Below are 15,413 nucleotides of genomic sequence, written 5' to 3'. Positions count from 1 at the left end.
GGGGGAAGCCTGGGTTGACTTACTGAGTTGATAGCCACTGTTGTGTGACCACTCAGCATGTTAGCATTGGTTGTTAGGCTTAGTGAAGCCAGATAACAAAAAGATATTCTGGCTATGTTGAACCTGCTTTGTAGCACAGGTGCCCTGTGTATCAGAATATGACAAGTGATGCAGTTTTCTGTTAATCTCAGATGGTTCTCTGAGTAGTCTTGATACCAGACAGTCACTAGGGGTTTAGCTTCTTGATCAATGTACATATGCAGTATATCACCACTTAAGCATATTGGGCATATTTTTATCACATGAAAAGCTTCATCTGCAGGTTATCAATGTTTTTTTCTCAGCACTTCTGCTCCTTGGTGGTATTCACTGTACATGCCTGGACAGGGCATGATGGTTACTGTGACAACCAGGAAGAAACAGAACAAGGCCTTTCCTGGGAGGGAATGAGGTAGAGGGTCAGTTTACGACTGGCTGTGCACTTGGCTGGACTGTCTGGAAGTTGTGTCCCAGCCCATGTCACAGGACCATTATTGAATATCATGGAGCAATGTGGCTTTCTGAGCCCGTACCTAGACGAGTGTTTCATGCTGGTGATGTCCCTGTGTGCTTAAAAAAAACCCAGATTATTGAACAACTAGGAGTAAGAATGAATGAGGTAAAATTAATTTTATTCACTTAATTTCATCTGCATCTGAGTTTTTTTATGTCTTTATTAGGGAAAGAATAATTTCTAATTCTGTGCTGCTGCTGCTATATATGAATAAATATGTGTGTATATGTATGTGTATATATATATTTAGATACTTGAACATTACATCCATATGTAATTGTTAGACATCTGTTTCTAAAACCGTGGGCTCTAGCTTCAAAGCCATCTACGTCAAAGCTGAAGATTTGCTTAAACTATTTGAATAGGATGACCAAATGATCTGTGTCTCATGCAAATGTGCAGAGAGCCCTGGGTTCTCCTCATAAGCCTAATGAATGTGGTTCAGGAGGCCAGTCGAGGACATTCATTTTTACAGGACTTTCAGTCTCCCTTTCACATAACTGTAATTTACTCAGTTTTGGCTTTTTAATTCAATTCAATTCAATTTTATTTGTATAGCGCCAAATCATAATATACATTATCTCAAGGCACTTTACAGGGTAAGGTCAAGACCTTACTTTGTTACAGAGAAAAAACCCAACAGTTCCCACAACGAGCAAGCGCTTGGCGACAGGGGGGAGGAAAAACTCCCTTTTAACAGGAAGAAACCTCCAACAGAACCGGGCTCAGGGTGGGCGGCCGTCTGCCTCGACCGGTTGGGTTTAGGGGAAGATAGAAAGAGGGGGAGGGGGAGGAGAGGGGAGAGAAGAGAGAGAGACCAGGAACAGCTGTGTCGGTAATGGCGTTATTAATAATAAAGACAGGTAATAGTAATAGTAAAGATGAGTAGTGGTGGATCTGGATCCTGCTGCTCCCGAGGCAGAGATACCTGCAGAATGAGGACAGAGAGAGGGAGAGAGATGTTTAAGCATGTGTTTTAAAACATCAATTTAACAGTTTCAGCTGGATCCTTATGATGATATGATACATCCCTGTAGTAACAACAGAATTCCAGCAGTGCTCACAGTTGACCTTTTTTTACCATGTGATCTTCTCTAAACACTTTGACTAATTTACATTTGTACAAAGCATTTTCTTTAGTTCAAAAAAAAGGATAAGAACTATAGATGACACAGTCATCCCTCAAACGCCATGACTCTCATGCATTAAACCTTAGTTTAATCCTCCCTTTTTTGCATAAGAGTTGAACCAAGAACATTGGGGTTTATATAATATGCATGCAGACACGCTGAGCTTTCAGTGGTCGCTGTAATTGTCGCCCCTAATTGTTGCAATATAGGACTTGACAAATAAAAACAAGTGTAAACAATAAAAAGCTTCAAACAAAGGATGTTTTAAACTTGTGTAATTTCTTAAAGACCAGTTAAAATAAAAAACAGATTTGCAGTTTGTGAGGAAGACATTTGGCTTGTTTTCACATTAATGTATTAACTTACTATTATCATCATTATTTGTAGTATTAAACTAATATGAGGTTTAATTTGCCACACCATGTTTCACGTATGTCACTGCATATAACAGATGCTTGTAACACTGACATGCGCGCACACACACACACACACACACACACAGAAACACACACACGCACACACATACAGACAGGGACACTGTGACCAGCTGATTGTCACTGCAGCGCTGCTTGTCGTGTTCAAGCTTGTAAACAGAACTTAGAGAGAGATGTGGTGGTGTTGGGGTTTTACTACCTTTGGACAGAGCCAGGCGAGCCGTGTCTGGAGTGCTGCATGGGCCACACATTTCTGTCCAAACTTGACCCGAGTGAGTAGAAACTGAGCCCGACCTGAAATCCACAGGCATTCAGGATTTTTTGTTGTTTGTAATGTCTGAACCTTGACACAAACCTCATGCAGTTAGTGTCAGGTAAAGCAGTGGGTTTGTGTTTTTATCCCTAGATGGCCCGTTACGTCCGGTTGGGTGTCCAGCCTCTAGCTGTGTTTCCAGTCTTAATGCTAAACTAAGCTAAGCTGCATACAGACTTGGGAGTGGTATCAATCTTATTGTCTAACTCTTAGCAAGAAAGTTAATATGGGTGTTCACCAAAATGTGAAAATTATTTTTGAACTGTTTTGCTGCCATTTGTAAATCTGCTTGTGCTTCTACCAAATCAGCTTTGTAAGAAAAGCAGTATAGTTCTGTCAGACCAACACTGAAAGAAGCTGGTGTGTCCTTATTCTAGATTTAGACATAAACACAAATATTAGGATTTTAAAGGAAGATTTTGATAATTGATGTAGCTGTAATAGTAGTTATTATTATCCGTATGTTTGCTTTTAATGTGATTGGAGCCTATTATGGGCAGTATGAGTTCAGAAAATGAGTTGGTAATTACATAGTTGGAATCAATTGGAAGTAATGTTTTTACTCTAGACAGTGCTGGAATGTCTTTCCCTTCATCTCCTTCGCTAATTCACTCAATTTGCCTCTTTAGGAAATGTCTGTGCCCCTGTTTGGATTACTACAAGCGCATGACATCGCATGCTTTAGGCTCAGAGAGTTGTTCTACGTCTGACCCTGTTGCTTTGACTCCCACTGTATTATTTCCTAAACTCTACCCTCTGGTCTCTCTGCAGCTTCTGCACCAGTCAGCAGCAGCGTGAGTAGACGCCGTGCCCCCACCTCCACGACTCCCCTCTCGTGGGAGAAACACAACATTGCCACCATGTCGAGCATCACCATCGACCCCGAGCTCAAGCCCGGGGAGTTTGTCATCAAGAGTCTATTTGCAGAGTTTGCTGTGCTGGCTGAGAAGAAGATCGAGATGGTGATGGCTGAACCGCTGGTGAGTCCACAGGGGGGTGAGAGCGAGTGTCAAGAAACACAGGAAATGAAATTCAATACACAACACGTGATGTGGCACACACTGCTGAGACAACCGCTTCTCTTTTGCAACTAACTGCCATGCCCTCAGCAGCTTCAGGAGAAAACTGAAAGCTGAGTGAGGAAAATGGCACGAGGGGCACATAATCTGTATGTGCATGAGATACACGAATAAATAAATGAAATTGTGTATTATAAACAGACAGTTCTGGCTGTCCTTTGACTGCTCTGTTTCTCCATTCATTCTCTTTATTCAGCTCAGTCACCTTCCTTTACATGGGGGCTTCTGGCAGGGCCTGACTCTGTCATTCAGACCCTCAATCAACTTATGTACCACAGTAGAACTTCTTTGTTCTTCTCTCTCGTCCGATCACTCATTATCAGGCCTGCTGCTTGTATCTACTATGCAAGCACCAACAGGATGTCTGCTTGGTTAGTAACACACTTCTTCTTAATCTCTTTGTCTCTCACCTCTGTTACAGGAGAAACCCCTGTCCCGATCCCTGCAGAGAGGGGAAGATGCACAATTTGACCAGGTCAGTCCAGCCATAGTAATGACAGGAGGTAAAAACTACATCACATGTGGGTGTGTGGATGTGACACAATCATTTCCCATGACCGAAAACGATCCTCTCCCACCTCTGTGTGTGTACGCGCTATTTGAATCCCCTGCTCCACCCAATCAATCCCCCATTCAATGGCCCGTCTGTCCCTCATCTGTAGCTGGTGCAGAACTCTAAACAATGGGCCTGCCTGCTGCAGAATGCTTTGTTCAGCACAACACAAAGCCAGTGAGGATATGGTGCTATAGATCCAGCCATCCCCATTGAGTGAGTGAGTGAGTGAGAGAGTGAGAGTGAGAGTGAGAGTGAGAGTGAGAGTGAGAGTGAGAGTGAGAGTGAGAGAGAGAGAGAGAGAGAGAGAGAGAGAGAGAGAGAGAGAGAGAGAGAGAGAGAGAGAGAAGAGAGAAAGAGAGAAAGAGAGAAAGAGAGAAAGAGAGAAAGAGAGAAAGAGAGAGAAAGAGAGAGAGAGAAAGAGAAAGAGAGAAAGAGAAAGAGAGAAAATGGGTATAGAGAGCGCAAAAGTGAGAGTGTAGAATTGCTGTGTCATCCTCAGCAGTAAATCAGCATTGGGTGCTGGAGCTTCTCCCTGGTGCCATAAGGGCAAAGGGAGCAGTTGCATAACTCTCCTACCTAGCATCCATCATCCACCTCCCTCATCATGCTGCACTGGCCCTTACACGCAGATACACCTAAATAGTTTGTGCATACTGACCACTTCATCTTTACTGTCTAAAAACTATTCTCTGTAATCTTGACTTGCTAAAGTCATGAGTTCCCGTTTTCTGTATATATCTGCTTGGAATGGAATTTACTGCTTTACTGCTGCCAGTCACAGATCATCTCTAACGGTTGATTTGTTAACCGCAACATCTGACATGGTCACTGATGCAATCAAAATGCCAGTGAGGTGTTTGGAGGACATCCTGTTATTACTGTAGTCGTGCAAATGAAAACCATAGAACCGTGAGTGTTGTGAAGCTGCTCAATACTGTAGCACCACAATGATGTGCCTAACACGTCATCCAGCACCACTCTTTTAATTACAATCAATAGCTACAGTATGTCACCTACTGGTTGAGAAAACCTCTGGTCTTTACTCCCCCTGTACACTGCTCAGTTATTTTAATCTGTGCTTGTGGGACACCGTTCTCTACACCAGAGGTTGTGTTAGACTTTCTCATTGTCATTCATAAAAGTTCTGTCATAATCTATTATTACCCATAATTTTCATTTTCATTTTTTAAAGACAGTGAAACTTTAAAAGCTCATGTGAAGCAGGTGAATAATTTTTTTTCCCCACAGTGACAGTGGAGGGCACTGAAACACTGCAGCCATTGTGCTTAAACAGGCAAATAAGGACAAGACAATTTACAAAATGAGACAATTAAAATAGGTAATGCAATATTCACTCCAAGACCTCAGCACATAGCCATTCAATTTGCTGTCAGCACCCAGATAGCTCCTATGTGTTTGAGTGGAAATGGTCTGTACTTCTGCCTGCATTAGTGTGAGTGTGCTGCCACAGAACCTGTTGTCTACTGTTTACGTCATTGTTAAAAAAAAATTTCAGTCAATGATGTAAAATATTTGGCTAACGCAACCCCTGCTCTACACACTTTTTTAGTTGCGTATTTGACAGGTATTTTATGTGCACATACAAAATGCAGAATGTAGAATGTGTGGTTTATAATCAAATGTTTGTTTATCACTGTTTTCCAGTTAATAAGCTCTATGAGCTCAATTGCAGAACACTGTTTGCCCTCCCTACTGCGCACACTGTTCGACTGGTACCGGCGGCAGAGCGGCACTGAAGACGAGTCTTATGAGTACAGGCCTCGCTCTAGTACTAAGTCCAAGGGGTGAGATGCTCGTCTTCATTTGTTCACTTCAGGTTTTTTTTTGTCAGTGTTATGATGAACTTTGCTCAAAACATCATTGTTTCCATTGATGTTGTCTCCCTCTCTACAGAGATGAACAGCATCGGGATAAAGACTACCTTCTGGAACGGAGGGACTTAGCCATAGATTTCATTTTTTGTTTAGTTTCAGTGGAAGTTCTAAAACAGGTGAGCTATGTGACACTCTGCTCTTGTGCACTGATTTACAGCACCTATGTGTGTGCAGGTTGGGTTGTTGTGGGTCTTGTGACTACTGAGTGTTTACATGTTGAAGGGGAAATGCAGTGTGCCTGTTCGAACTGATACTGACATTATCTTATCCAAGAAGCATGTGGCTGTGCATGTGATTAGTCTCGCTCTAGTATTATACTGTATGTACTGTAGACGGAGGTGGAGAACAGCCTTTGCTACTGTTGATGTTATATTTGTTAAAGTCATAACTAGTACTGAGTCAGACATAGCATTAATGTAGCTGTACTTTTGCAGGATTTATCATTATATTGTTAGTTTTAATTTTCCCCAAGTTTTGCAGCTTTTAATTGCTACCACTCAAGAATTCACCACTGACAAGAGAGTGGGGATTACTGTACTTTTCTCTGAGTGTCTCACTTGTGATTTGCTCACTAAGATAAGAATATTTTTATAATATTGTACATTTTTGTTTTTTTATCTTCTGTGGAACAGAAATGAACTGCAGTGATGTTGTAAGGTCTGTCCCCACAGGGGGACAAAGTAAATAAGCAATTGGCTCCATATTGACTTCCAGCTGAGTGTGTTTCTAAAGTGGACTGTCCTGATCTTAGCACCATTCTGAGCTAGCAGCCAGTCCCTGGAGAGCTAAGTTGTCCTTGGCTTTGCTCCTGTAGGGGGGGAATTGAATGGTAGCAAAGAGAAAGAATGAAGCCTATCAATGCTTCTAATAAGACTAATGATTCCCTGTTTACGTCATAGATTCCTCTTCATCCAGTGCCAGATGTTTTAGTACATGAAGTTCTAAACTTGGCATTCAAGCACTTTAAACACAAAGAGGGGTAAGTGAGACTTGTAAATAAAAAGTGGTGATGAACAATGCTGGGTTTGGCTTTACAGTAGAGAGTCAGTCATTTGTTTACTTGTGTTTGAATAGACTGGCTGTTGTGTCACTTTATAAACTGGTTCTTTAATAACACTTAAACAATAACTGCCTCTTGTTGAGTCAGCCTCAAGGAATATGTTGCTTTGTGCCTTGTTGTTTTGATGTATCAGCTGTGAAATAGCACAAGTTGTTTCAGATAAAAGATGTCTTCTTATTTAATACTGACATCTGCTTCATCAATTCAAAGGTACTGTGGCCCCAACACTGGCAATGTGCACATCATCGCGGACCTGTATGCTGAGGTCATTGGAGTCCTTACACAGTCAAAGTGAGCAAGTTTAATTCTGCCTCTTACCTGAAACTATGGCTAAACAACTTCTCACATTCTCAGTCACCTCTTAACCTTTTTTGTAAGTGTAAATGTAAATATCTGTTTGTGCGTGTGCTCAGGTTTCAAGCAGTGAGGAAGAAGTTCATCACAGAGCTGAAGGAGCTCAGGCAAAAAGAGCAGAGTCCCTATGTAGTCCAGAGCATCATCAGTCTCATCATGGGCATGAAGTTCTTCCGGGTTAAAATGTATCCTGTGGAGGATTTTGAGGCTTCTTTTCAATTCATGCAGGTAAATTATAGGCATATGTTTGTACATATTTACCAGTGTGTACCTACATTGTGTGTATGGCTGATATGTGCATTTGCTCAATTGCACCAGACCTTTTTTTTTTTTTTTACTCCTGCCTCTTTGTTCAGACTCAGCAGCTCATGGCTCATAAAGCTAGATGAGTAACGGTCAAAGGTGACGTTTGCCAAGAAGAGAGTGTATGTGTGTTTCAGGCTTTGCCAAGAGCTGTGAATGGGGTGGGAGCTTTTTCATTAATCTCTATACAGCAACACACTGACTCCTCTGTTTAACCACAACTGTGATTTCTTAATGTGTTAATGGAACATGCTGTGGTTTATGTCTGACACTCCGTTTCAGCACATATCATGGTTTCTACCCATATAATCATCTTATAGAACCTGAGCAATACAGGATACTTAAATTTTGTGTTGGTATTTAAAGGTCCCATATTTTACTCTTATCCTGTGTTTTATCTGAAGTGTTGATATTCTTAAGGAGATATTATATATTTGTGGTTTTAAGAACCAACCAACTACCAGTGTTGTTTTACATCTCCTATCTCAGGCTTCTCTTTGGAGCTCTAGTAACAACAGGTCAGTGAACCAATCAGAAGAGAGGATCAGAGCCTCTCTTCTGATCGGCTTTGAGTAACAATAGAGCAGATTTCAGGTAAACACTAAGAGAAACCAAATTTGGCAAGATTGGATGGTGGTTCCAGGTGGGCGGGGCTTGGGGCGTGACTGAGGCCGGTGACTGCTTTGTTGTGACATCACAAAGTTCCAGAAGTCCTGACGGCTGGTTTTAAGGCTCAGTGTCTGAATACAGGCTGTGTGCATTTCTCTGTGGACTGAGGCTTTTGATACCTCCACAGTATTAATATAGAACCTAGACCTGCTTTATAATCAAAAACACATGGACATCTACATTTAGATTATATGGGACCCTTAAAAAATCCATTTCAATTAACTGTTTCCTAATAAAGTCAATATCATAATTAAAACAATGTTTCCTTGCCTCAGTGGCTCAGGTGATCATGGAAAAATGTGATGGTTTTTCTCTTATCATGTGAGCAGCAGCTTCTACATTAATGTCTTAATACTTTCCATCATAGATGAATCAATATCTGATGCATATTTTATTCACAGTGAAGATGTTGGCTTGCACAGATTTTATAATAATTTCTATTTTTGCAGCTCATATAAACACAGCACAGTCACAAAATGCTTTACAACAAAGAAGAATGAGAAAATATGGTGATACTAATACTAATTGAAGTTTATAACACAAACGTGCGTCAGGGTCAGCAGTATCATTGTCATAATACTGTATGTTCATGTCAAACTGGACCATCACCTGCCAGTTTTGCTATGTTTGTGTTCATTCTTTGTCTGTTCATTTTTCCATGTGTGCCTTTGGTTTTCTTTCCTAGGAGTGTGCCCAGTATTTCCTGGAAGTCAAGGATAAAGACATAAAGCACGCTTTAGCAGGCCTTTTTGTCGAGATCCTCATCCCTGTCGCAGCTGTGAGTAACATTTCAAACACTTTCCACCGTTTTGTTCTCTAGATTTATGAATTTCCCACAGTATTTCTGTCAATTTGAGATCCATGGTAGTGACCTGTTCATCCTCAGGCGGTGAAAAATGAAGTCAATGTGCCATGCCTGAAGAGCTTTGTGGAGATGCTGTACCAGACAACATTTGACCTGAGTTCCAGAAAGAAGCACTCTTTGGTAATAAATCAAACATTCTAGTGTTCAACATCATGATTGGCACGCCAAGTCCGTCATTATTATCCAGAAATGTTTGAATTCTAATATATAAACACAACCTCCCCCTTAGTCCTGCTTGTTTACAAACGAACTATTTTCAGAACAGTTTTGATTTTTTCATTTTTTTTCTCATCTATCAAAAAAATGCACACACACACACACACACACACACACACACACACACACACACACATGAAAATATCCTTGTGCCTTTGCTTTTTTTAATGCTGACACTGTTTGTCTCCACAGGCTCTGTATCCCCTGGTGACATGTTTGCTGTGTGTTAGTCAGAAGCAGTTCTTCCTCAACAACTGGCACATCTTCCTCCAGAACTGTCTCTCGCACCTGAAGGTAACTGCCAGCCAGCGCCTTTACACCCCTCCACTTCAGAAAGTTTATCCTCCGTAGCTCTAAAGAATAGCACAATGACTGTATTCTCCAGATGAAAGTATTTTAAGGGCACCATATTTCGCTTGACAGTGCCTAATTCAGTTTAAATCTCATATGACTCATGTTATGAAACCTAAAATGAAATTTTGGTCTTGTTGCCAGCAGTATAAAGTGAGATTAGTTCCTCTAAATTCAAGCTCATAACTTTTTTTTTTGTTTTGAAATTGATGATAATGTGTAGCCATCAACATTCATTACTGTAAAAAGGAAATGAATTATTGATATTATGATGCTCTCTGGTTGGAACATGTCTATTACCACGGATTGAACAAGTTGTGAAGGGTGTGCTCTGTGGTTCTGTCTAAAGATCATAATGTACTTTCCCTTCCATTATCAACAACCAGATCTGGACGAGAATAGCACTTGATTTGATAAGGCAACAATAGAGGCTTTGTTTACAAAGGAACTCAAAGCTTTCGGCCATTTTAAGCTAAATTATGCTCAAAATGGGGGAAAAAAATGCAAACATGACGGAAAAGATTCACCAGTGAAACCACAACAGCTTTCACAAAAACGAAATAAAATGTGCAGCATCTTTAATGTCATCCTAAAAATATCCTCCATCTTATCCAAAGTCAATATGATGCAACTTGCATATTATGTTATCTCAAGTGCTGTTTTAACTCAGGTCTGTTAATGACTCCTCATAAACCAGTTAGAAACAGATCAAACCCACTTTCCTCCTCCCTGACCAATCATAGAGGCTGATTCAACCCAGAGGCTAATTGACCAAATCACTGACCGACTGAACGACTGGCTGACTGTCTTTTCCATTCTCCATCGATTACCCTCTGTGGGGGATTGTATGATCTTGTGGTGGATATATTTCCGTTTGCGTCTTTGTTATGGTGATTTCCAGTGGTTCTGAATGGCTGTCTGTCTTCTCAGTGATCCCATTCCAGCATTCTCTTTCACCATTGTAATTGTGTCAGATTTCCCTCATTGGAATATTGCAATCAGTCAGTTTCCTGCGTGGTATTGCTGATCCTTTGATTGACTTCATTTTGCGGATTTTTGTGGTGGCTCGAGTGTAGAGATGATTTCAGTGATTTAGGGCTTTGTGTTTTTTGTTTTTTTTTTAACCCTGTGGTTGCTCTTGAGAATTTTTTATTTAAAGGCTAATTAATGACTTAAACCAGCTGTTAGGAAGTCCTTTGGTTTTGAGTAGGGCTCCACAATGAGGTCATTATAATTACTCACATAAGCTTAAAGTTCTTGATGGTTAAAAATGGTTAATAAAGTCACCAAGATCTAGAGTTTTACGGTTTCTGTTTCCCAGAAGGCTCTGCTGTGATGTATCAACCTCCTCTCATAGGCTTTACCCAGGGTGTGCACATGTAACACATATTTAAAGTGAAGATGGACAGGTTCTTGTTAGGAAAATTTAAGGCTAAATTATAACAGTCAAATATAGATACAAAATGTATCTTGTCAGTACAACTTTACAGGACAAGATTATGTATTTGCATGATCATCTGTTTACTTTTACTTATTTGACTTCATCATAAACCACAGTAAGAACAGGAACAAGTAGCTAGAAATTCTCTCATTACTCCTGGACACACTGCAGTGACAAGCAGTGTCATCTGTATTTTACAAACAGAGAATATAATTAATGGCATCATTGTGAAGCCCTACTGTAAGTGTGATCTCCACAGGGTTAAGATACAACACTTTGCATTCTGAGTGTGCTTGACATGGATCTGAATGGACTGCTGGCCTGGATGTTGCTTCTTGTCAGTTTTGTCGCTGAAACAGGAAAATTAGTTTAGTTTTTTTTTTTTTTTTCAATCATTGTCTATCCACATCTTTAAATGTCTGTCTCCTCATCCCTCTGTTTCCCTCATCTCCACTCCTCTGTTTATGTGTATTTTCTCTGTCTCACTGTCTGATTACCAGACCACAGCACACCTTATTTTGCTTTGCTTTTGCACTTTCAAATTAAGATTTTCTCACGCTGTCTTAAAATATGTAAAATCATATCAAATACAAATGGACTGTTACTTTCTCACTTCCATGCCACTAATAAATCCACAAGTGGCATGTTAAACAGTTCATTGTGTCTCATTTCAGTGAGATAGTGTTGATTTATGTAGTGTCACGCTGACAAGAGTAAAGCTACTTCAGACTGCTCATGTTTGTTTAGGTTATGTTTTTGTTTTTGCCTATAACTTGCATGTGTCCCTCCCCAAACCCCACATTCTTTGTCTCCTGTCATTTGATCTTTTTCTCACACCGACTGGCTCCAGATGCCGTCTAACAACAGCATCCGAAAGCAGATTGAGACGCTGCAGGTGAGTTATCTGGTGTCAGTGACCTGCCTGGTGCTCCCTATCTTTTAAAGGTCCAGAGGCCTGTACCATGGAGCAGGGTTTCAGGTTAGCGATGTAACTTCGGGTTTATCCCTGGGCTTTTAGAGTTGTGACGGTGGTTCACTTCTTACTGGGGTAAATCACCATGGTAACTTATGCTGAACTCCTGACCTGGTCTGGATCAGGCTACCTCAGGGTTAAACCTGAAGTTCTCTCTCTAACCTTAAATCCTGCTCCATGGTACAGGCCCCAGGTCCTCACCAGGACGTAGGGTAGTACAGCTCAGCCTTCATGGCTCATGGGTAGTGAGTTGTTCTCTGTTGTGACATTGAAGTGTTACTCACACTATGACAGTAGTGAAGAGGAGCATGTGAACTACTTGTGATGTTGCCTAAAGCTTTTGTTATTGAGTTGGTTTGTGTTTATGAACCGTGCTGACTTTTGTCAGACATCTCTCATCATTATCATATTTAGATTTTTACTGAAGTTACTACATGAACTGCAGTGTTACAGATTCCACGTTTAAAAGGTTTTGTTTACTCATCTGCAACCACACTAAGCAAAGCAGACTAGCAGATAGGAAAAGTAGTCATGTGATGGTGTTGCAGTGAAATGCTTTTATTTTAAAGATTTTATTGACCAAAAACTGATAATAGTTACTATCAGAGAAATATTGGCTCCATGTTTCAGTATTATGCATCCCTGCTATTTATTACCAGAGGGTCAGAGAAGCTTGTCAAAGCATGAGAGAATGAAAAGATAAGTTCATTCGGTCATTGTGGGATTTGGTGTTTGCAGTGCTGTCTGACAGCGCTACATTTTTTTTTCTGTTGGAGTTGCTCATAGGCTAACAGGCTCACTGGCAGCAGCTACACGATGCAGAGTCCAGTATCTGCCACAATGGCTGTTGACATAAGTATTGTCTTTATTAAGCAGTTAATCGATGTGTGACAGAGAGAGAGCACTGAAATAAGAGGTGGCTTTTTTCAGTTATTCCAGCAAAATTTAATTTACCTTCGAACCAAGCCACTACACTACATTAACTGACATGATTTAGAAATTAATCAAAATGCTGACCTCAAGCAGCCCTAGACTGCATTTGTTTGTGCACAGTGAGCTAGTGTTCTGTTCTTTGTTGAGTTACAGATGGAGAGATGGTTGCAGTACGAAAAGGGGCTGTTTGACTGTGGTTTGATGTAGTCAAGCACTTTATCTTAAAATCTCAGTTCCCCAAATTACATCAAAGGTTTCCTCGCCAACTCTGAGGTTTTATTTCCCGATGTCTGTCGTTGACATATCTTCCACCTTCTTCTTTTATGGACTTGCATGCTTAAGTCAAGCCATGGTGTGTTGTATTCATAAGCCTCCCCACTGTGCCCTCCCAGTAATCTGTGGTAACCTGGAGGCAGGGCCAACCCACGATGATTTCGGTCCTTGAGCTGCGTCTTCACAGTAAATTACCAGTTTGGCAGCATAGTTTTTAAAACTCCTTGACAATGATTCTACATCAATATGTGGACATTCAGTGTTTTGATGTTTACTTTGTTTTACATATTAAAATGGTCAAAGGAAATACAGCCACAGTGAGGTGGGTGGATAGAAAGGTAGAGAGGTGTAAGCCATAGGTGCATGGTGCAGTTTGGGTAAACAATGAAACTCCAGCACAACATCAGGGTAAAACTGCCATATGGAAATCCTTGCACCATGACCACATCACATGGTTGCTCACAGGAGTGGATTGTGCATGTATCTCAACAATATGGATGTTGGGCATTGCGGAAATATCGACTGGATATCCTCTCTTCCAAATGAATTTAAATTCAGAAGTTTGCATTGTATTAAAACGACTGCTTCTCCTCTGGTTGAGATTTACTGCCTCCACACTCAGCACTTTTTCCCACAGGTCATTCAATTGTTCTGTATTTTTAAAGCTCTGTGTGATCGTCGTACCATGTGGACTTTGAATGCTCAGACATCAGTGACTCATTAGGAGTCATGTACACAGACTGACAAATTATATTGTCATTAGTTTATATATGCTGTTGTACAGTTTTAATGTGTTCAGTCTCCGTTTCTCCAGACAACATCAACCTGGTCAGGTGGGTAATGAAACCGTCATAAATAAATTAAATGGCTCATGCTGTTTTTATATCCACAGAACAAAGACCCAAAAATGTCCCGTGTAGCACTGGAGTCACTCTACAGGCTGCTATGGGTCTACATTATCAGGATCAAGTGTGAGAGTAACACTGTCACACAGAGGTCAGTTCCAGGGTCATCTCCACGTTGACTCTTAGACTGCACACACTTACACACGACATCAAACCCTTTTCAGTCCACAGCTATCAAGAGGAAGCTGTTTAAATAAGGGATCTTAATATGCATAATATGCATCTGAAGTTTCCCCTGTGTTTCCTTCTAGTCGGCTACTTAGCATCGTTTCAGCACTTTTCCCCAAAGGTTCCCGCAGCGTGGTGCCAAGGGACACGCCCCTCAACATCTTTGTCAAGATCATCCAGTTCATAGCTCAGGTAGGCTCATAGCATGAAATTACTGTCCTGATTCCAGGACTGAGCTAACACGAGGGATAAACCATGTGGTAACTGCAGGTCTGTGATTGCTGCTCTGTGTGGTTGTTTCCACAGGAACGACTGGACTTTGCTATGAAGGAGATTATCTACGACCTCCTGTGTGTGGGCAAATCTCACAAAACCTTTACCATTAATCCAGAGGTGAGGTATAGATGAGACTGGTAGCAATGCTGTTACTGGAGAGTTGGTGGATTCTCTCTAATCCTCCCCCTCTCTCTGTCCTGCCAGAGGATGAATATCGGTTTGCGCGCCTTCTTGGTGATTGCTGACAGCCTGCAGCAGAAAGATGGGGAGCCTCCTATGCCTACGACAGGAATCATCATGCCCTCTGGCAACACTTTACGTGTCAAAAAGATCTTCCTCAACACCACCCTCACTGATGAAGAAGCCAAGGTCATAGGTAGGTTTGATTCCTCAAACTTCACTGTTTTAACAGTGTCAAAAGGGGACATTTCGAGATCTGCATTATAATATCTGTGTTGTGTTTACTTTGCTGTGAGCATAATGACTCTGTTGGGGGTTTTCAGGCATGTCGCTGTACTACCCACAAGTAAGAAAAGCCTTAGATAACATCCTGCGACACCTAGACAAGGAGGTGGGACGCTCCATGAGCATGACCAATGTACAGATGTCCAACAAGGAGCCCGAGGACATGATCACGTATGTAACCGCCACCTGGATCCATGCAGT

The 15,413-nt window shown here is 41.1% G+C and overlaps 1 protein-coding gene across 12 annotated transcripts in view; it reads left to right on the top strand.

The window, feature by feature from the left end:
* Nucleotides 1-15,413, top strand: part of fryl (furry homolog, like) — a 75,247-nt gene that overhangs the window by 24,131 nt on the left and 35,703 nt on the right. For 8 of the 12 annotated variants that reach the window (XM_071486839.1, XM_071486832.1, XM_071486834.1 and 5 more), the window contains 16 exons: nt 3,202-3,410; nt 3,931-3,984; nt 5,731-5,870; nt 5,980-6,076; nt 6,860-6,939; nt 7,231-7,311; nt 7,434-7,602; nt 9,032-9,124; nt 9,233-9,331; nt 9,620-9,721; nt 12,070-12,114; nt 14,291-14,394; nt 14,555-14,663; nt 14,778-14,864; nt 14,952-15,123; nt 15,251-15,383. In XM_071486839.1, coding sequence (XP_071342940.1) covers nt 3,291-3,410; nt 3,931-3,984; nt 5,731-5,870; nt 5,980-6,076; nt 6,860-6,939; nt 7,231-7,311; nt 7,434-7,602; nt 9,032-9,124; nt 9,233-9,331; nt 9,620-9,721; nt 12,070-12,114; nt 14,291-14,394; nt 14,555-14,663; nt 14,778-14,864; nt 14,952-15,123; nt 15,251-15,383 — 1,685 coding nt within the window. In that variant the 5' untranslated portion in view covers nt 3,202-3,290. The remainder of the gene's footprint in view (nt 1-3,201; nt 3,411-3,930; nt 3,985-5,730; nt 5,871-5,979; nt 6,077-6,859; nt 6,940-7,230; nt 7,312-7,433; nt 7,603-9,031; nt 9,125-9,232; nt 9,332-9,619; nt 9,722-12,069; nt 12,115-14,290; nt 14,395-14,554; nt 14,664-14,777; nt 14,865-14,951; nt 15,124-15,250; nt 15,384-15,413) is intronic. The other 4 variants (XM_071486833.1, XM_071486835.1, XM_071486838.1 and 1 more) reach the window with 1 other exon arrangement.

This window comes from Trachinotus anak, unplaced genomic scaffold (genome assembly GCF_046630095.1).
Source record: "Trachinotus anak isolate AG129_WGS33_773 ecotype Australia unplaced genomic scaffold, CSIRO_AGI_Tana_v1 ptg000010l, whole genome shotgun sequence".
NCBI lineage: Eukaryota > Metazoa > Chordata > Actinopteri > Carangiformes > Carangidae > Trachinotus > Trachinotus anak.
This window is presented reverse-complemented; position numbering and strand designations above follow the sequence as displayed.